This window comes from Leptonychotes weddellii, chromosome X (assembly GCF_054177405.1).
Source record: "Leptonychotes weddellii isolate Sample4059 chromosome X, ASM5417740v2, whole genome shotgun sequence".
In the NCBI taxonomy this organism is placed as follows: domain Eukaryota; kingdom Metazoa; phylum Chordata; class Mammalia; order Carnivora; family Phocidae; genus Leptonychotes; species Leptonychotes weddellii.
The window spans coordinates 58,456,762-58,479,048 of NC_138385.1; the positions used below are offsets into that span (position 1 = coordinate 58,456,762).

At 37.5% G+C, this 22,287-nt stretch overlaps 1 protein-coding gene across 2 annotated transcripts in view; it reads left to right on the forward strand.

The window, feature by feature from the left end:
- TEX11 (testis expressed 11) overlaps positions 1 to 22,287 on the forward strand; it is a 307,210-nt gene that overhangs the window by 275,472 nt on the left and 9,451 nt on the right. For both annotated transcript variants that reach the window (XM_081808717.1, XM_081808718.1), the window contains 3 exons: positions 2,071 to 2,220; positions 3,608 to 3,716; positions 4,635 to 4,755. In XM_081808717.1, the coding sequence (XP_081664843.1) occupies positions 2,071 to 2,220; positions 3,608 to 3,716; positions 4,635 to 4,755 (380 nt within the window). The remainder of the gene's footprint in view (positions 1 to 2,070; positions 2,221 to 3,607; positions 3,717 to 4,634; positions 4,756 to 22,287) is intronic.

The window sequence follows — 22,287 nt, forward strand, 5'->3', positions numbered from 1 at the left end:
AACAAGTCAGGAAACGACAGATGTTGGTGGGGATGCGGAGAAAGGGGAACCCTCCTACACTGTTGGTGGGAATGCAAGCTGGTGCAGCCACTCTGGAAAACAGTATGGAGGTTCCTCAAAAAGTTGAAAATAGAGCAATTGCACTACTGGGTATTTACCCCAAAGATACAAATGTAGGGATCCGAAGGGGCACGTGCACCCCAGTGTTTATAGCAGCAATGTCCACAATAGCCAAACTATGGAAAGAGCCTAGATGTCCATCAACAGATGATAAGGAAGATTTGGTATATATATACAATGGAATATTATGCAGCCATCAAAAAATGAAATCTTGCCATTTGCTATGACATGGATGGAACTAGAGGGTATTACACTTAGTGAAATAAGTCAATCAGAGAAAGATACATATCATATGATCTCACTGATAGGAGGATTTTGAGAAACAAGACAGAGGATCATAGGGGAAGGGAGGGAAAAATGAAACAAGATGAAACCAGAGAGGGAGACAAACCATAAGAGACTCTTAATCTTAGGAAACAAACAGGGTTGTTGGAATGGAGGGGGGTGGGAGGGGTGGGGTGGCTGGGTGATGGACATTGGGGAGGGTGTGTACTATGGGAAGCACTGTGAATTGTGTAAGACTGATGAATCACAGACCTGTACCCCTGAAACAAATAATACATTATGTGTTAATTTAAAAAATTTTTTTAAAAAAGAAAATAGCTGCAGAAATCCTCAACAAAATATTAACAAGTTAAATTTAGTAAAATTTGAAAAGCATAAGAGACCATAACCAAGTGAGGTTTATCCTAGGTTCAACATTGTAGACTCAATTAATTTACCATATCAACAGATTAAGTGAAAAGATTGAACATCCATTTATAATTTAAAAAATACTCTGAGCAAACTAAGAATAGTAGGGAAGTTTCTAAACCTGATAAAGGGCATCTACAAAGATAAAACTACAGCTGATGACATACTTAATGACGAAAGACTGAATGCTTTCTCTCTATGGGTAGGAACAAGTCAAGGATATCTACACTCACTCCTGTTCAACATCATCCTAGAAGTCCTAGCCAGTGCAATGAGCCAAGCAAAAGAATGGAAAGAAGACATACAGTGAAAAAGAAGAAATAAAACCACATATATTTACAGATGACATGATTGTCTACATAGAAAATCCCCAAGAACCTAAGATTAATGGGTTTTTATTCAGTTTATTGTATGTGTGCTGTACCTCAAAATTTTTTTAGGAGTGCCTGGGTGGCTCAGTCGGTTAAGCAGCTGCCTTCAGCTCAGGTCATGATCTCAGGGTCCTGGGATCGAGCCCCGCATCGGGCTCCCTGCTCGGCAGGAAGCCTGCTTCTCCCTCTCCCTCTGCCTTTCCCCACAGCTTGTGCTCTCTCGCTTACTCTCTCTCTCTCTCTCTCAGATAAATAAAATCTTTAAAAAAGAAAGAAAAACTTTTTAAAAAATTCAGTCTAACCAGGATGAATGAAAACCATCTCACATCGTGTGGTATATGCCATCTGATATAAGTTTCTGCCCATGGTGATACCCAAGAAATATTGTTGACTGACTAAATGAAATAATTCGGAAATTCTCTTTTACTTTGCTTAAAATAAAACCGGTTAGTTTATATAGCACTGTATCTTTTGGTTAACACAGTCATTAAAGAGAGGCACATAAACATTGGATTTGGATCAGATAGTAGCAGCACTTTTTCAGGCTATTTAGGAACATCATGGCAATAATTTCAGGAAATGTAGGCAATGCTACTGAATGCATTATAGGGTGCTTAAAGTGTTGGTGAATTTATAATGTAGTTAATGATTTAAAATGTAAAAGTGTATTTAATGATTTAAATTTATAATGCATTTAATGATTTAAAATGTAAAAATGTATCTAATGATTTAAAAATGTAAAACATCTATATACAGACGCTAGGACAACCTTCAAATTGTAAATAGAATTAATTTTCCTCAACAGAAAAATCTCCCCAGAAGAGAGATTAGAATAGAATAATAAAATATAATCACAGAGAATGTTGCATTTTTGCCTCCCTCTTAGGGGACTTCTCAAGTGATCCATGTGAGACATTGCTTCTGCTGTATGAGTTTGAAGTTAAAGCCAAAATGAATGATCCGTTACTTGACAGCTTCCTGGAATCGGTGTGGGAACTGCCTCATTTGGAAAGTAAAACATTTGAAACAATCGCATGTAAGTGCTATATTTATGTTTTTGGAAGACTGTTACCCATTTAGATTGTACTACTTTTTATTCTTCTCTCTGTTCTTCATTTTTTACCCTCAGGTTGGATATAATGTTTCCTCATAGCACTTTGTTTCTCCTTCTCTAATGGTATTCTCAAATTGTCATGTATTATAATCATTAATGCATCTATCTTTTTTTTTATATGAGACTATAAGCTCCTTAGGGTCATGAAAAATAATTGCTTGTGTCTGGTGTACTTAGAAACCCGAGTAAAGTGCATTACTCATAACAGGTGTACCTATTCTAGGTGTGGAATTGAATTATATAACTACACAATAGGGGGAGCTTGAACTTCGGAAAGTTAGTTTTACTCAGCTAGATAGAAATGACAGTCAACTGCTTCACTGATCAAAGGTGATGCAATCTTAGCAACTTATTAAAGTGTACAAAGAGGGGCACCTGGCTGGCTCAGTCAGTAGAACGCGTGACTCTTGATCTCAGGCTTGTTGTAGGTTCAAGCCCCACGTTGGGTGTAGAGATTACTTAAAAATGAAATCTTTTTAAAAAATAAAGTGTACAAGGAAATACTGGTAATATTTTTTTTAACACAATTGCCACTTTCAAATTTCTGGTTGGGCTGTAAGTAAAAAGTATTTGGGGTCCCGGAACCTGCATGGGGATATGCTGCAGGAAATGGCCTAATTATTTTCCCTTTTTTCTCTCTTACCCTCCTCGGGAGCTGGTGTGTAGTTAATAAAGGTATTAGGTAGCCCCAAGTGCACAAAGGTCACATTTGCCTTTCCTTATCTCGCAAGGCAAAATTCCTAGAGACATGGAACAGGTGGTCTATACTTTATGGACATGTGATGGTGACCACTTCTTGTATAATGGATCTCCAATTAAATGCATTTGGAAGTTTTAGGGTTTGTTATCTCTGACACTCACTCTCATGTCAAGTGTTTCCTGTTTTTAGTATCAGACCAGAACAGCATATTGTAGTATAAATCTGTTTTTGATTATTGCCCTTTTACTGATCTGCTTTTTGTTTCCACCTTTGTGTGCCCCTCCTTGACTCTGGCTCATAAGATTATTGCTTTACGTGTATGACTATGTGCAGGGTCACAGAAACAGTAGGTTCTCTATTGATGTTTGCTGAAGAGAAGATGAGCCTGGTGACCCTACCGTGTTACTCTGCCCAGAATCTATAAGCTGTCTCTGAAAGCCACCATGGACCCCTCATTTCATAAAATTCAGTTTTAGGTTTTTTTGTCTGTTGGTTGGTTTGTTTGTGTTAATCTGTTTCAGGCCAGTTTCATTAGAGAGAGCAAGTTGTAGCCTGGGATGAAAACTGATAGATAAGGTGCTCACAGCCTTTTTTCTTTCCTTCCTATAGCATTAGCAGTGGAAATGCCTGCACACTATCCTTCCATTGCTCTGAAAGCCTTGAAAAGGGCTTTATTGCTTTACAAAATGAAAGAATCCATTGACGTTTTGAAATACAGGTTAGTAAATGTAACTTAACACTGAAGCTAGGCTTTTTGATAGCCAAAAGAGCTATTGGTCAATGCCTCATAAGTCATCAGTCATACTCAGCTCGTCCAACTTAAAAGATAGATCAGGGCACTCCTATAACTCCTGAACTAAAAAGCCCTCAAAACAGCTCCATATTTAGAGTTGTATTATAGACCAAGAATTAATTAGCTATGTCAAAGAGTCTGAATTTCCCAAAAAAGGAAAAAAAGGGGCAAAGTTGCTTCTTTGTGTGAGACTATATATATGATAAAATTTCTAAGTACCTTTCAGAGATTAATATAACAACCACCAATGTATCCACCACACAAATTTAACAAATGTTAACATTTGGCAGTATTTGTCCCAGATGTTTTCTCTAAGCACCTTTCTTTAAGGACTAATAAGTGCTGTGCATCATAATACAAAATATTATTTACTAGAGATTTTATGTTTTCTATGCCTAGACATGGGGGAAATGATGTTGTGTGATTTTTCTATGGAAAACTTTATTACAGTCTTTCTTTTCTGAGACATGAGAGACAGTTCTCCTGGAATTATTCCTAGTTTAAATCCCAATTCCCTTGCCCATTTGGGGATGTAACGAGATGCTTTAAAGTGCCTATAGATTGAACCAGCTCATAAAATATAATAAACAGCTACAACTCCTTAGTGCAGGAAACTAAAAAAAGGTGAAAGACAACCATAGGCATAATAAAAAGAAGGATTGGTCAGCCCCTTTTATAGCTTCAAAAATCTGTCTTCTGAGGTTGGAGGCCAGATAAAAATGAGGGAAGAACAGAAGTGTTTTGAAGCTTGTAGTCTGGGATGAGATCCAGATTTTACTTGTCTTAGCCATGAAGCCAATGATTTATTTCCTTTTGGGATGAGTTTTCTCTTTTTGATTTCAGCAAATGTATGCACAACTTAATTAACCTCTTAGTGCCAGATGGGGTGCCAAGTACAGAACTCTGTCCCCTGGAAGAAGTTTGGGGTCATTTCGAAGATGCTCTGAGCATTATTATCCATACCGTAAGTCAACCAGTGATATTAAGCTGTTCTTTAAAATTAAAACTGTCTTCTGTGTTATAAATTACATAGAATAGTGCTTTCTGATGTGAGTTTTAGGGTAAATGAATTCATATTTCAGTATACTTAACACACTATAAAATTTCCCTGGGTTTATGAAACGTAAAGAGTTAAAAGTAGAAAACTTCTGATACAAGTATACTATGGATTAAATGAAAATAGCAGTACCACCTGGAATTTTAAAACTTGGTAGAATTGTTACTTCCCCTGTGATGATACTAACCCTTTGAAAAACCTTATTGTTATTTCTTCCATTTCTCCAAGGCAGGTAATAGAGTAGAAGGAACACTGAGGACCTGTATATTTGTCCCTCCTCTGCTGATTTTTTTCTTTTCAGCACAGGTTTATTCAGTGATTTTTAAATTAGCTTTATTGAGGTGTAATTTACATACCATGAAATGTAGCCTTTATGTGTGTACCATTTGGTGATTTTAGTAAGCTTATAGAGTTAATGCAGCTGTCACCATGATCCAGTTTTAGAATATTTCCATTACCCCAAAGTTTCCTCTCACCTATTTGCAGTCACTCCCTGTTCTCACCTTAAGGCCCAGGCAACCACAGAGCTGCCTTCTATCTGTGTCAATTTTCTCTTTCTGGACACTTCATATGAATGAAACCATGCAGCGTCTGATCTCTTGTGTCTGGCTTCTTTCAATTTAACATAATATTTTTGAGGCTCATCCATGTAGCATGTATCAGTATTTTAATCCTTCCTATATTATTATATTCTACTTAATGGATATATCACATTTTCTTTACCCACTCACTAGTTGGTAGACATTTGAGATGGTTTTAGTTTTTAGCTATTATGAATAATACTGCAATGACATTTGTATACAACTCTTTGTGTGGACACATGTTTTCAGTTCTCTTGAATATATGAATTTCTGGGTCATTTGGTAACTTTATGTTTAACTTTCTGAGGAGCTACAATCTGTCTTCCAAAGTGGTTGCGCTGTTCTACATCCCTACCGGCGGTGTATGAGTGTTCTAATTTCTCCACATCCTCATCGACAGTGTTACTGTCTATCTCTTTCATTATAGCCATTTTAGTGAGTATGTAGTGGTAGCTCATTGTGGTTTTGACTTGTAATTATTTTCTTGATGGCTAATGGTGTTGATAATTTTTTTATGTGTTTATTGACCATTTATATGCCTTCTTTGGGAAAATGTCTATTCGATTATTTTCCCATTTTAAAAATTGGGTTCTTATTGAGTTGTAAGATTTATTTATATATTCTAGGTACAAATCATTTATAGTATACAGTTTGTAACTATTTTCTCCCAATCTCTGGCTTGTCTTTTCATTTTCTTAATGACATAACTTAAAAAGCAAAAGTTCTAAGTTTTGATGAAGTCTAATTTATCAATTTTTTCTTTTATTGTTCATGTTTTGGTCATGATAAGAAATCTTTGCCTATCTCAAATTTAGAAAGATTTTCTCCAGTGTTTTCTTGTAGCAGTTTTTATACTTTTATCTCTTACATATAGGTTTATGATCCATTTTTAATCGTTTTATTTATGGTGTAAGGTAGGGTCTCTTATTTGTTTGATTTTCCATATGGATATCCCTCCTGTGCTGTTTGACTTTGGTTTCCTCATTTGTAAAATGGAAATAATACCTGCTCTGACTCCCACACTGAGGTTTTAAGGATCAATTAAAATAATAATATGTGTTGTAAACTTTAACAGCTCATACACATGTAAGGCGGTATTGTTATTATAAGGGAGCTATAAAATGTTAAGGTTAAATGGCTTGCTTAAAGTCACACAGAAAGTCATTATTTGAGTCCATGTTAATAACTGAGGACTCTGACTTTGGGCTCAATTGCCTCTTCATGTAAAAATATGTGCAAACCACAGCAGATGGTGGAACAGTATAGCAGGGTGACAACCTGGAACAAACCAGCATCGACTTCAAAAACCTAGAATTCTCCTGGAGCTGTGTAATTATGGCCTGTGTGAATTTAAGTTTTAAAAAAACGTTAGCATTGAACATTTTGGATATATATTTTTTTTACTTTCTTTTGGGAAGAAGAGAAAATTCTATTTCTAAGCCATGAGCCTCATCTGGACCTTCAGATGTGTTTGCCATAGTAACTAATACAAACTAAAATTAAATTGTACTGTAAATCCAAATTGATCCATTTCCATAGTCTCTATATAAGGCCTAAACTTCTCTGAGCAATTTTTTTTTTTTTTGCCACTTTTATTCTGTCTGTTACTGTTCCATCTCCCTGGCTCTTGGGTTTCCTGCTAGAGAGCTCAGTGTTTTTCTACTTTTTTGACAAGTCTTACATCCATTATTGCTCATCCCCTGAAACATGGTGGGATAGTTCACTTTCTTATGCAGAGATTAGTTTAATAATCCTGTTGGTTCCTTATATAATATATGTTGCTTTTTCCTGTTTGATTGAATGTGTTATATATCTCCTTTGTTTTAAATGCTTGGGAGAAAATTCTGCCCTTGTTTGAGTTTTGTAATGACCAGTCACTCATTCATTATTTATTGAGCAGATAACCGTTATCAAGTGCCTCCATACTGTGGCAAAATGGCTGTTGCCCAAATATAAAACCTCTTGTCTCACAGTACCATGCTTTACATTTTACAAAGCATTCTTACATCCATTATTTCATATGATCCCTGCCCCCATCCCCAGCAATTCTGTGAAATAGAGAGTGCTGTATTACTATCCTTGACAAATCCTTACAAATGAGGAAATTCTTAAGTTTCAGAAAAGTCAAGTTACCCCGTTGGTAGTATAGTGGTGAGCATAGCTGCCTTCCAAAAAAGTCGAGTTACCAATTTGCCTAAATTCATATGGCTAATGAATGAGAGTCAGGACTAGAACTCAGGTCATCTGACCTCACTTCCAGGGCTTTTTCCACCAGAACACACATCTTCTTTACCTGCTCTTGCTAGGATTCAGTTCAAAGGAAAGGCTCAACTTGGTATTCAGAAGCTACTGCCAATGAAAAATCAAGAAGGATGACTTACATGCTTAAACAGGCAAGCCTATATTTAGGTTCATATTCTAGATGATTTTTAAGAGAAAATGGATTGCTGTGATTTTTCTTAATTAAAATTTTATTTTGAAATAATTGTAGATTCACATGCAGTTGTAAGAAATAATACAAGAGATCTTATGTATGCTTTACCCAGTCTCCCCCATTGGTAACATCTTATATAAAACAATATCACAACCAGGATGTTGACATTATTACAGTCAAGACACAGAACTTTTCGGGGCGCCTGGGTGGGTCAGTCGTTAAGCATCTGCCTTCACTTCTGGTCATGATCCCTGGGATTGAGCCTGCTTCTCCCTCTCCCCCTCCCCCTGCGTGTGTTCCTTCTCTGTCTCTCTCTCTGTCAAATAGATAAATTAATTAAAAAAAAAAAGACACAGAACTTTTCTATCACAAGGATACCTCATATTGCCCTTCTATAGTTCCTACCTACTTCTTTCCCACCCCAGCCCCTCCTTAATACCTGGCAACCACTAACCTATCACCAGTTTCTGTAATTTTGTCATTTCCGTAATGACAGATCATACAGTACCTAATTTTTGAGATTGGCTTTTTTTCATTGGGCAGAATTCTCTGGAGATTCATCAAGTTACAAGTTGTTGCATGTATCAGTACGTCATTGTTTTTTATTGCCAAATAGTATTCCATGGTATGGATGAACTGGTACCACGGTTCATTTAACCGTGAAGGTCACCTGTTGAAGGTCATCTGGGTTGTTTCTAGTTTGAGGCTATGACAAATAAAGCTGCTGTAAACATTTGTGTACAGGTTTTTGTGTGAACATGAGTCTTCGTTTCCCTGGGATAGTACCTAAGAAGGCAGCTGCTGGCTCGTACAGTAATTGCATGTTTAGATTTTAAAGAAACTGCCAAACTGTTTTCCAGAGTGTCCGTAACATTTTACATTCTTGCCAGAAATGTGTGAATAATCCAGAATCTCCACACCCTTGTCAGTATTTGATGTTGTCACTATTGTTTATTTTAGCCATTCTGATAGGTGTGTCACAATATCTTTTGTGGTTTTAATTTGCATTTCCCTAACAGCTAATGATGCTGACCAGCTTTTCATGTGCTTATTTGCGGTCTGCATATCCTCTCTGGTGAAATGTCTGTTCGTATCTTTTGTCCATTTTGTAGTTGGATTGTTTTGCTTGTTTACTGTTCAGTTTCGAGAGTTCTTTATAGTGTAGATACTAGTCAGATGCGTGACTTGAAAATATTTTCTCCCAGTTGCAGTTTGTCTTCTTGTCAGCTTAACAAGGTCTTTCACATAACAAAAGTTTTTTTTTAATTTGTCCATTTCATCAACTTCATCTCACTGATCCTACTTTTGGTGTCAAGTCCATTGTAGACCTCCTTGCCTCGCTACATCCCAAAGATTTTTCCCCAGTTCCCTTGGGTTTTTTTAAGTTTTTATAGTTTTCTGTTTTACATTTAAGTTTATGATCCATGTTAAGTTAATTTTTGTATGAGGTATTAGATTTAGGTTACAGTTCATTTTGCCTATCTATGCATGTCTATCGTTCTAGCACCATTTTCTTGACAAGGCTGTCTTTCCTCCATTAAATTGCTTTTGTGCTTTTGACAGAAATCAGTTGGGCATATTCATGTGAGTCTGTTGCTGGGTTCTCTCTTCTGTTCTCTATGTGTCTATCCCTCTGCCAATATCACACAGTCCTGATTACTGTAACTATATAATAAGTCTTAAAATCAGGTAGAGTGATTCCACCCACTTTATTCTTTTGCAAAATTGTTTTGGATGTTCTAGTTCCTTTGCTTTTACATATTTATTTTAGAATAATCTTGTCTATGTCTACAAATATTTTTTCTGGGATTTTGATAGCAGTTGTGTTGAACAGTATTCATTTCCTAGGACTGCCAAAACAGATTACCACAAACTGCTTATAACAGAAACTTCTCTCGCAGTTCTGGAAGCTAGAAGTCTGAAATCAAGGTGTCGGCAAGGCCACACTCTCTTTGAAGTCTCTAGGGGGAGGATCCTTCCTTGTCTCTTCCTAGCTTCTAGTGGTTGCTGACAATGTTCGGCGTTCCTTGGCTTATGGATTCATCACTGCAATTTCTGTCTCTGTCATCACATGGAATTCTTCTTACGAGTCTCTTGTTTTTCTTCTGTCTTGTTATCAGGACACTAGCCATTATGGGGTTAAGGGTCCATCCTACTCCAGTATGATCTCAACTTAATTACATCTTCAATGACCCTGTTACCAAATATGGTCATATTCTGAGGTTCCAGGAAGAACATGAATTTTGAGGGACACTATCCAACCCAGTGCAATGTATATCAAGAATTGACATCTTTAGTTATATCTCAATCGAAAAAGAATTGACATCTTTATTATATTGAATCTTCCAATCCATGAACAGAGTATGTCTCTTTATTTAGTTTTTTAATCTCTTTCATTAGCATTATGTACTTTTCAACATATAAGTCCTGTACATGTTTTGTTAGATTTATACCTAAGTATTTCAGTTTTTTTTGAGTGATTGTAAATGATGTCCATGTATTAATTTCTAATATAGTTGACTCTTGAACAACATGGGAGTTAGGGGTGCCAACCATCACACAGTCAAAAATCTATGTATAACTTTTAACTACTCAAAAACTTAACTATTAATAGCCTACTGTTGATGGGAAGACTTACCAATAACATAGTTAGTTAACACATATTTTCAATGTTATATGTATTATATACTGTATTCTTATAATAAAGGGAGCTAGAGAAACAAAAATGTTATTAAGAAAATCATAAGAAGGAGAAAACACATTTATAGTACTGTACTGAATGTATAAAGAAAATCTGTGTATAAGTGTACCTGCACAGTTCAAACCCATGTGTACAAGGGTCTACTGTATAAAGAAATACAGTAGATTTTTATGTGTTTGTCTTGAATCCTGCAACCTTGCTGAACATACTCATTTCTGGAATTTTGGGGGGAAAGGTTCCTTAGGATTTTCTATGTAAACAATCATGTCCTCTGCAAATAGGGACAGGTGTTTTTTTGTTGTTGATTTGTTGTTTGTTTTGTTTTAGGGTCTTTCTCTTCTTTTTTTTTTTTTTTAAAGATTTTATTTATTTATTTGAGAGAGAGAGAGTGAGAGAGAGCATGAGAGGGGAGAGGGTCAGAGGGAGAAGCAGACTCCCCACTGAGCGGGGAGCCCGATGTGGGACTCGATCCTGGGACTCCAGGATCACGACCTGAGCTGAAGGCAGTTGCTTAACCAACTGAGCCACCCAGGCGCCCTCTCTTCTTTTTTATTGAAGTATAATTAACATACAGTGTTATATTTGTTGGTGTACAGTATAACAGTTCATTAATTCTGTGCATTACTCAGTGCTCATCAAGATAAACGTACTCTTAATCCCCCTTCTCAAATACAGACAGTTTTATTTCTTCTTTTCCACTATATATGCCTTCTCTTTCCTTTTCTTGCCTTATTGTACTGACTAGAACTTTCAGCACTATGTTAAGAGTGGTGAGAATGGGTATTCTTGCCTTGTTCACTATCAGGGGGAAAACATTCAGTCTTTCACCATTAAGTATAATGTTAGCTGTAGGTTTTTGTAGAGGCTCTTTATCAAGTTGAAGAAGCTCCCTAACCCCATTTTTTTTTTCCCTGAATCTATCATGAATGAGTGTTGAATTTTGTCACATGCTTTTCCTGCATCAGTTGGTATAATCATGTGACTTTTCTTCTGTATAATATAGTGAATTACATTGACCAATTTTAAATGTTGAACCAGCCTTGCATCCTTGGAATAAACCCCACATGATCATGGTGTATAATTCTTTTTATATATTGATTAATTCTATTTGCTAGTGTTTTTGTTAAAGATTTTTCATCTATATTCATGAGAGATACTGGCCTCTAGTTTTCTTTTTGTATACTGTCTTGGTCTGCTTTTGGTATCAGGGTAATACTAACGTTTTATAAAATGAATTGGGGTATGTTCCCTTCTCTTCCATATTTTTGGAAAAGATTGTATAGATTTTATGTTAATAATTTTCTGAATGTTGGGGCGCCTGGGTGGCTCAGTTGGTCAAGCGACTGCCTTCGACTCAGGTCATGATCCTGGAGTCCCGGGATCGAGTCCCGCATCGGGCTCCCTGTTTGGCAGGGAGTCTGCTTCTCCCTCTGACCCTCCTCCCTCTCATGCTCTCTGTCTCTCATTCTCTCTCTCTCAAATAAATAAATAAAATCTTTAAAAATAATAATAATAATTTTCTGAATGTTTGATAGAATTCTCCAGTGAAACTATCTGGGCCTGGATATTTTTTTCAAGTGTTGTTAAATTACAAATTTACTTTTCTTAATAGTTATAGAGCTGTTCAAATTATCTGTTTTCTGTTGGGTGAGTTGTGGTCAGTTGTGGTTTTCAATGAAGTGACCCATGTCATCTAAGTTGTCAAATTTTTGTGTATAGAGTTCTTTGTATTATTCCCTTATTATTCTTTTGATGTGTGCAGGTTCTATAGTGATATTCACTATATTTCATTACTGATATTGATAATTTGTCTTCCTTTTTTTCTCTGTCATTCTTGCTAGAAGTTAGTAAATTTTATCCATCTTCTCAAAGAACCAGCTCCTGCAATGATTTTTCTCTGTTGTCTTTGTATTTTCAGTCTTGTTGATTTCTGCTGTAATCTTTATTATTTACTTTGTTCTGCTTACTTTGCACTTAGTTTGCTCTTTTTCTAGGCCCCTGAGATGGGAGCTTAGATTATTAATTTTATAATTTTTCTCATTTTCTAATGTATGCATTTTAGGGCTGTAAACTTCCCTGTCAGTGCTGCTTTACCTGTGCCTACAAATTTTGCTATGTTGTATTTTCACTTTCAGTTATTTCATTGTATTATTTATTTCTCTCAAGACTTCCTCTTCGACTCATGAATCACTTAGAAGTGTGTTGTTTAATTTCTGAGTGTTTACAGATTTTCCTTTTATCTTTCTGTTACTGAATTCTAGTATTATTCAGTTGTGGTCAGAAAACACAGCTTGTATGATTTCAGTTATTTAAATTTTTTGAGATTTATTTATGGACTAGGATATGATCTATCTTACTATATATTCCACAGGCACTTTGAAAAGAATTGTAACCTGTTCTTGTTAGGAGGATTGTTCCATAAATGTTGATTAGCTCCCACTGGGTGATGGTGTTCCAAGTTCTTATATATCTTTGCTGATTTTCAGGCTAGTTGTTCTGTTAGTGTTTGAGCAGGCATGTTGAAGTCTCCAACTATAACTGGAATTATTTGGCTCTCCTTTCACTCCTATTGGTTTTTCCTTCATGTATTTTGTGACTGTGTTGTTGGATGCATACACATTTATGATTGCTATATCTTCTTTGTAGAGTAACCTTTTTATCAGTATATATTGTCTTTCTGTTTATCTGGTGATTTTCTTTGCTCTCAAGTCTACAATCACTAATATTAATTTGCCACTCCTGCTATCTTTTGATTAATGTTTACATGATATACCTGTTTGCATCTTTTTACTTTCATCCTGCCTATAATTGTATATTTGAAGTCAATTTCTTGTAGACAGCATATTAGACAGCCCATTTTTAGTCCACTTTACTAATGTGTCTTTTAATCAGTATATTTATTTATTTATTTATTTTTAAGATTTTTTTTATTTATTTGAGAGAGAGAGAGACAGCGAGAGAGGGAACACAAGCAGCAGGGGGAGTGGGAGAGGGAGAAGTAAGCTTCCCGCAGAGTAGGGACCCCGATGCGGGGCTCGATCCCAACCTGAGCCGAAGGCAGACGCTTAACGACTGAGCCACCCAGGCGCCCCTTAAGCAGTATATTTAGATCACTAATCCGTTAGAGAGTAAATCTGCCACTTCATTTTTTTGTTCTTTGTTTTGTTTGTTTTGCTCTCTGTTTTTCATTTCTTTTTTCTCTTTCCTGCCTTCCTGTGGATTACTTGAACATTTTTTAGAATTCCATTTTGCTTCATCTGTAATGTTATTAACTGTATTTCTTTGTGTAGCTTTTTTTTTTTTAGTGGTTGCTTTAGATATTAGAGTGCGTGTGTGTGCGCGTGCACACGTGTGTGTGTGTGTGTGTGTGTGTGTGAAACTTATTACTGTCTACTGCTGTCATCATGTTACCAGTTCAAGTGAAGTATAGAAACCTTACCTCTAGGGGTGCCTGGGTGGCTCATTTGGTTAAGCATCTGCCTTCAGCTCAGGTCATGATCTCAGGGTCCTGGGATCGAGCCCTGTGTCAGGCTCCCTGCTCAGTGGGGAGTCTGCTTCTCCCTCTCCCTTTGCCCCTCCCCCCTGCTCGTGTGCGACCTCTCTCTCACACTGTCTCTCTCTCTCAAGTGAATAAATAAAATCTTTAAATAAATAGAAACCTTACCTCTCTTTACCCTCCCCCACTTAATAATTGACCTAAATTTTCCTGTATATACATTTAGAACCACATCAGTGTTGTAATTTTCACTTCAACCTTCAACCATAATTTAGAAAACTCAAAAGGAGAAGGAAAGCCCATTGTATTTACAGGTTTACTATTTTCTTTTTTCCTTTTGGATGTTGTAAGGTTCCTTTCTTATCCTTTCTTTTCTGTTTGGAGAGCTTCCTTTAGCCATTCTTTTAAGTAGGTTCCCTGCCCAACGTGGGGCTTGAATTCATGACCCTGATTGAGAGTCACATGCTCTACAGACTGAGCCAGCCAGGTGCCCCGCCTTTAGCCATTTTTTTAGAGAAGATCTGTTGATGATAAATTCTCATAGTTTCTCTGTATCTGATAATGTCTCTATCTCTCTGTCATTCCCAAAAGATGTTTTTGTTACAAGATTCCAGGTTGATGATCCTTTTCTTTCAGTACTTCAAAAATATTGTGTCACTTCTCTGGCCTCCAGGGCTTCTGGTGAGAAATCTGCTAATGTTTAACTTGTTTTCTCCCTGTAAGTAAAGTGTTATTTTTCTTTGGCTGCCTTCAATATTTTTTTTGTCTTTAGTTTCAGAAGTTGGACTATGATGTCTCTTGGGTGGATTTCTTTGAGTTTACATTGTTTGGGATTCACTCAGCTTTGTGAATCTGTAGGTTTATGTCTTTTGCCAAATTTGGTAAGTTTTCACACATAATTTCTTCAAGTACTTTCTCAGCCCGACCCTCTTTGTCCTCTCTTTCCAGGACTCTGATGACAGAAAGGTTAAAACCTTTGTCATTGTCCCATGAGTCCCTGGTGGCTTTATTCTCTTATTTTTTGTCCATTTCCTTCTGTTGTTCAGATTGAGTAATTTCTATTGTTCTTTGAGTTCACTGATCATTCCTCTGCCTCCTCCATCCTGCTGTTGAACCTATTCATGGAGGGGTTTTTTTTCCTTTTTTTAATTTGTTAGTTGTTTGTTTATCAAGAGAAACTATTCCATAACACAATATTCATGTTTCATAGTTCAGGAACACAGGTCAGTGACAAACTTCAATGGAACTCAACCCAAAGGAATTCTTTACATTCCAAAATCACTGTGCACTCTGAAAGATACCACCCATCTTCATCTCCTCAAAATCTCTCATGGAATCATAATTTCTGTAGAAATCTGCATATGCCTTCTTTCTTGGTTCTGCCACAGCAAACTTATAGAAAGCTGCAAGCCCCAGGGATACAGAAATGCTCTGGCAATATGAAATTACAGAAGCTTGGCCAGAAGGCCTCACATCTGAGGTTTCTTCAAAGCACTGAAAGTCATGGTAGTTACTCTCCTCAACACCATCCTCAAACCCCACGTCTTTCCTAACTTATACTCATGGAGGTTTTTATTTCAGCTATTACATTTTCCAGTTCTGAAATTTCCATAGGTTATTCTTTATATCTTCTGGTTTTTTGCTGAGACTTTTTTTTTTTTTAAGATTTTATTTATTTATTTGACAGAGACACAGCAAGAGAGGGAACACAAGCAGGGGGAGTGGGGGAGGGAGAAGCAGTCTGATGCGGACCTCGATCCCAGGACCCTGCGATCATGACCTGAGCAGAAGGCAGCCGCTTAACGGACTGAGCCACCCAGGCGCCCCTTGCTGAGACTTTCTATTTTTTTCTTTGAAGTATGTACATTATGGAAGCATTTTTATGATGGTTACTTTATTTTTTTAAGTTTTTATTTAAATTCCCCTTAGTTAACATACAGTGTAATATTAGTTTCAGGTGTGCAATTTAGTGATTCAACACTGCAGTACAGCACCTGGTGCTCATCACAGTCAGTGCACTTCTTAATCCCCACCACCTACGGAACCCATCCCCTTACCCACCTCCCCTCTGGTAACCATTAGTTTGTTCTCTGTATCGTTAAGAGTCTCTTTGTTTCCTGGTTTGCCTCTCTCTTTTTTCCCCTCAGTGATCATCTGTTTTGTTTCTTAAATTCCACATATGAGTGAAATCTTATGGTATTTGCCTTTCTCTGACTGACTTATTTCACTTGGCAGGATTTCATTCTTTTTGATGGCTGAGTAACATTCTATTTTGTGTGTCTAGTGTGTGTATATATATATATATGTCTGTATGTTTATATATATGTATCTATATATATATATAGATACACACACACACACACACATATATATATATACATACCACCTCTTCTTTATCCATTCATCAGTCAACATTTGGGCTCTTTCCATAATTTGGCTTTGTAGATAATGTAGCTATAGACAGCAGTGTGCATATATCCTTTCAGATTAGTATTTTGTATTCTTTGGGTAAATACTTAGTAGTGCAATTGTTGGATCATAAGGTAGTTCTGTTTTTAACTTTCTGAGGAAACTCCACGGTGTTTTCCACAGTGGCTGCACCAGTTTGCATTCCCACCAACAGTGCAAGAGGGTTCCCCTTTCTCCACATTCTTGCCAACACCTGTTATTTCTTGTGTTGTTGATTTTAGCCATTCTGACTGGTGTGAGGCGGTATCTCACTGTGGTTTTGATTTGTATTTCCCTGATGATGAGCATGATGTTGAGCATCTTTTCATGTGTCTATTGGCCTTCTGTATGTCTTTGGAAAAATGTCTCTTCCAGTCTTCTGCTCATTTTTTAATTGGATTATTTGTGCTTTGGATGTTGGATTTTACACGTTCTTTATATATTTTGGATACTGTTTACCAGATATGTCATATGCAAATATCTTCTCCCATTCCATAGATTGCCTTTTAATTTTGTTGATTGTTTCCTTCACTGTGCTATGATGGTTAATTTAAAATCTTTGTCAGATATTGTAACATTTCTGTCGTCTTGGTGTTGGCATCAATTGATTGTCTTTTTTCATTCAATCTGAGTTCTTCCTAGTTCTTGGTCTGATGAATAATTTCTTATTGAAACCTGGACATTTTCATGTTATGTTTGTGAGACTCTGGATCTCATTTGAACCTTCTGTTTTAGCTGGATTTCTCTGGCACTGCTATGCCAGGGAAGAGAGTTTGGCCTTATTACTTCCAGGTGGAAATAGACGCTCAGGTTCCCCACTTGGCCTGCACTGATACTCAAGGGGGAGGATTCCTTGTTACTGCTGGGTGGAAATGGTGCCCCACATGGTCTCCACTGACACCATGGTGGGGGTGCCTCATTATCTGCTGTGCGATGGTTAAAGTCCTGCCTCTTCACAAGTGTTTGCAGACTCTGTTCGTCCTTTGTTCCACCTTCTCTGGGGGTGGAAATCTAGGTTCCACTGATACTTCAGAGGGTAGGAGAATGCCTCATTACCAGCCATTGGAGATGAAAGTCTTGTCTCCCTATCTGGCATTCTCTGATACCATGCAGGCAGTGGTTGGCGTGCCTCATTACACCCTCACAAGGATAGAAATTTAGGCTCCCCACTTGGCTTTTGCTGGAGTGGGTAGGGCTAGGACCACAGTGTTTTCTGCAATGTTCAGCTGTAATGGGATAGTTAATGTCTAAAGGTTTTCTGTCTTGCATTGCCCTTTTCCTGGTACTTTGTCTAGGGAGAACATACTTTTTGTGGGGCATTTGTTTGTCTGTGCCTGTTGGCATCTCTAGCACCGACTGTCAGATGTACGAACAACTGAAAACCCAGGGAACTCACCAGTATATCATTCCTTGGCCCCAAGGTCCCTAGCCAGTCTTCCTTCTCTCTACCTTTCAGAGTCTTTTATTTGTTTTATGAGTAATATCTTTTTGAGTCTTCTTATGGTTATTTTATGAACAATGTCTAGGGTTTTAGTTGTACTTAGTAGAAGGAATAGGGATAAGTACATCTACTCCATCTCATAGAAGTGGAAGTTCCCTGGTTCATTGTTATGACCATACAGAAACATAGGTAATAGGGGGAAATCCCTATACATTTTTAAATAAAAGGGACAAACGAAATCTCACAGCTGACATCTGAGTCACAGAGAGTCACAAAGGCATGTTGCATAACCAGCAAGAAGCCCAGGAGAAAGCAGCCTCATTTCTTTTACAAAGGAAGCTAAGGTGATTCAAACTACTGAGCTATACTTTCTAGGAGTTTGCTCCTCAGAGTAGAGTCCATGGACCAGTAGCATCAGCATCCCCTGGGAGCTTGTGAGAAGTGTAGAAACTCAGGCCCCATCCCAGAACAACTGAATCAGAATCTTCATTTTAACAATATCCCCAAGTGACTTGTATGCACTGTGAAATTTGAGAAACACTGCTTGCCCATTTGTCAGTATCATCTTTCCTTTCATGTTTAGTATTGACAGAATTACTACTTCTGCCAATCTTATAATAGCTTATAAACAAGACTTAGGATCTAAAGCTTCATTCATTGACTGATAGAATTTAGAACTGAAATGAATGATCTTTAAGGTTAATCCATTTCAATTTTATTATTTCGTAAACTGAGGCCTTGAAAGATTAAATATCTTACGCAAGCTCATGCAGCTATGTAAAAGCAAAGCTGAGAATTGAACCTGGTGCACTTTCTTCATAGCACAATGGTCCTAGGGTTTTTCCTTCATCAAATTTTTCTTCTTCCAAGCTTCACATATCCTTGTAGCTGGAATTGAGGTTAATGCAAAGAAATCTTCGATCCAGGCTTAGATATCGTGTCACTTCTGGATTTCTGTAGTTAGTTTCCTAAGTGGTCTCTAACTCTTCTCCAGTTCTACCTGTTCATCCCTATTAAATATGTCGCCCTAAAACACCAACTTTGTTACATCACTCCTTTTTCCCCACGTCTCCTTTTCCCCCCCAAATCTCTGATAGCTCTGCATTCTCTAAATCCTTACCCTCACTCTCAAGGTTATCTATAACTTCATCCAACCTCCCCAAAAAAGATAGAGTGTTTCCCCCACAGAACTGTAGGCAATATTCTCCTTATTATCAATCTTCACCTCTTCTCCCTTCTTCCTCTTAGAACAAAGCAGGATCTTCCCTCAAGACAACATGTCCCTCACTAATTGTTTTTGTGGAGGGCTCATCTTCTCCCACTCCCTTTTTCTTGGCAGAAGAAGGAACTAAATTACCTGAATCCCTGCTTCGTGTTATTACTTTGTGCTTTTTATACACCATCTTCCTGCTGCTTTTCTTCACTTAAAATCTGTCTTCTGTCTCTTTATTATCAGTGTTGTCATGAACTAGCGCTTTCTGAGCCCAATTTTTTCTTCCTTGGTAACTTCAGTTTATTATCCTAAGTGACTTTGGCATCCATGTTATCAATTCATCCACCTCATGGTGGGGGGGGGTGTTTTTGCTCTATACCCCATATAAGCTCCATTTCCAAGATTGTCAACTCAAAGTTTTTCTAGTTACTATAATCTCTTACTTCCCCACACCTATTCTTTGCTCTCACTTGGACTTCAAATAACTCAGCTCTTCCCATTCTCTTATAGACCAATGTAACCACATTCCTTTTTTCCTTTTCTTTTTCTTTCTCTCTTTCTTTCTTTCTTTCTTTCTTTCTTTCTTTCTTTCTTTTTTTCTCTTTCTTTTTTCTTTTTACGGTCATGCCTGCTGTTTCATTTTTTTCCCTAGCCTAGTGACCTACCACCATCAGTTTTTCTCCTGATATTAATCAGCAGAATCACTAGAGCAAAGCACAGAGCACTGGGTGTTGGGTAAGACTGATGAATCATAGACCTGTACCCCTGAGGCAAATAATACATTGTATGTTAATTATGAAAAAAATAAAAATAAATTCTAAAAAAAAAGCACAGAACTGTCCAATACGGATTCATGTTAAACTTTAAATGGGTTCTTATCACTGCTCAGAAATCCTTTCATTCCTGTCAAGTTTTTTGCAAACTCAAGTAAAATGGCTGCTTCAAGCCTTTTCTGCTCTCATAAGAAGCCTTTTGTACTTTGATAAAAACTTAGAACTACTTCATGATGACCCTAGTAAATGATCTCATCATATCTTTTTAATTGAGAAGATTAAGGACATTAAGTATGAGTTCCCCCATTGGTCCATGTTTCAACCATAACATTCTGCCATTGTACTTATTTAGTCATCTTAACCTTTTTCTTAAAGGAAGAGATATTCCTGCAATCTTATACTGTGAGTTTAATCTTCCTGTACCTCCTGAAGCACTGTACCAGTTCTCCATTATTTTCAATCTGTATCTTTCTACAGATCTTCCCTTTCTGCTCTAAAAATGTCATAGTTCTCCAACAAATGGAATATATACCATGTTCCTGGATGGGAGGCTTAATAGGACTCAGTTTTTCTAAATTCAATCAAAATAAAAATCTCAATAGTATTTCTTTTTTTCTTAAAGATTTTATTTATTTATTTGTCAGAGAGAGCACAAGCAGGGGGAACAGCAGGCAGAGGGAGAGGGAGAAGCAGCGGGGAGCCCGATGTGGGGCTCGATCCCAGGACCCTGGGATCATGACCTGAGCTGAAGGCAGACACTTAAGTGACTGAACCACCCAGATGTTCCTCAATAGGATTTCTTAATAGGATTTTTTGAATGAAATGTGATGATGCTAAAATTCCCCCAAAGAAAATAAGCCAAGGGAAGACTTGACTGATCAAATATAAAAACTATAATGTATTATTAATTTTGAAAGTATGATATTAGTTTAAACAAAAACACAATAATAGAAGAGGATAGAGCCCAGCAAAAGACCACATTTCTATGAGAATGTAGTATGCAATGAAGGAAGTATATCAAATCACTGAGAGAAAGATGGTCTATTTAAAAAATGACATAAGGACAATTTAGGGGCGCCTGGGTGGCTCAGTCATTAAGCGTCTGCCTTCGGCTCAGGTCATGATCCCAGGGTCCTGGGATCAAGCCCCGCATCGGGCTCCCTGCTCAGCAAGGGAGTCTGCTTCTCCCTCTCCCACTTCTGCTTGTGTTCCCTCTCTCGCTGTGTCTCTCTCTCTCTGTCAAATAAATAAAATCTTAAAAAAAAAAAAATGACATAAGGACAATTTAAAAAGTAAAGTTAAAGCCTTACCTTTAAACTGAGAGCCAGTATAACACAGTGGTTGAACACAGACTTTGGAGCCAGGCTGCCCATTTAAAATCTGGCTACACCATTTATTAGCTGTATGACCTTGGTCTTATCACCGAACTCTCTGTGCCTCTGTCTCCTCATCTGTAAAATAAAGATAATAGGGCGCCTGGGTGGCTCAGTTGGTTAAGCGACTGCCTTCGGCTCAGGTCATGATCCCGGAGTCCCGGGATCGAGTCCCACATCGGGCTCCCTGCTCGGCAGGGAGTCTGCTTCTCCCTCTAACCCTACCCCCTCTTGCGTTCTCTCTCTCACTCTCTCTCTCTCAAATAAATAAATAAAATCTTTAAAAAAAAAAAAACACAGAAAAAATAAATAAATAAATAAAATAAAGATAATAATAGTACCTACTTTATAGTGTTATTAGTAATATTAAATAATTAATATATGTTAAGTACTTAGCTGTCTAGCACATAGTAGTATATAAGTGGTAAGTATTCATACTGTTTTTTTACCTCATACCACGCACAAAAATAAAGACCAAAAGAATGAATATCCAGATGGATTAAAGAACTAAACATGAGGGGTGGCTCTCTTAGTTAGGACGCTGACTCTTGATTTCGGCTCAGGTCATGATCTCAGGGTCCTGGGATTGAGCCCTAGGTTGGGCTCTGCTCTCAGTGGGGAGTCTGCTTGAGGGTTTGCTCTCTGCCCCTCCCCCAGCTCGTGCTCTCTCTCTCTCTCTCTCTCTCCCTCCCTCTCAAATCAATAAATAAATCTTAAAAAACAAAAAACAACTATGGGGCACCTAGGTGGCTCAGTCACTTGGGCATCTGACTCATGATTTCAGCTCAGGTCATAGTCTCAGGGTCATGGGATCGAGCCCCACCTCTGCTTGGGATGCTCGCTCTCCCTCCCCCCCAGCCCCTCCCCCCACTCGCACACACACTGTCTCTCTCTCTCTAAAATGAATAAATAAATCTTTAAAAACTAAAATTAAAAATTAAAAAAGAACTAAACATAAAATCAAAGATATAAAGGTATT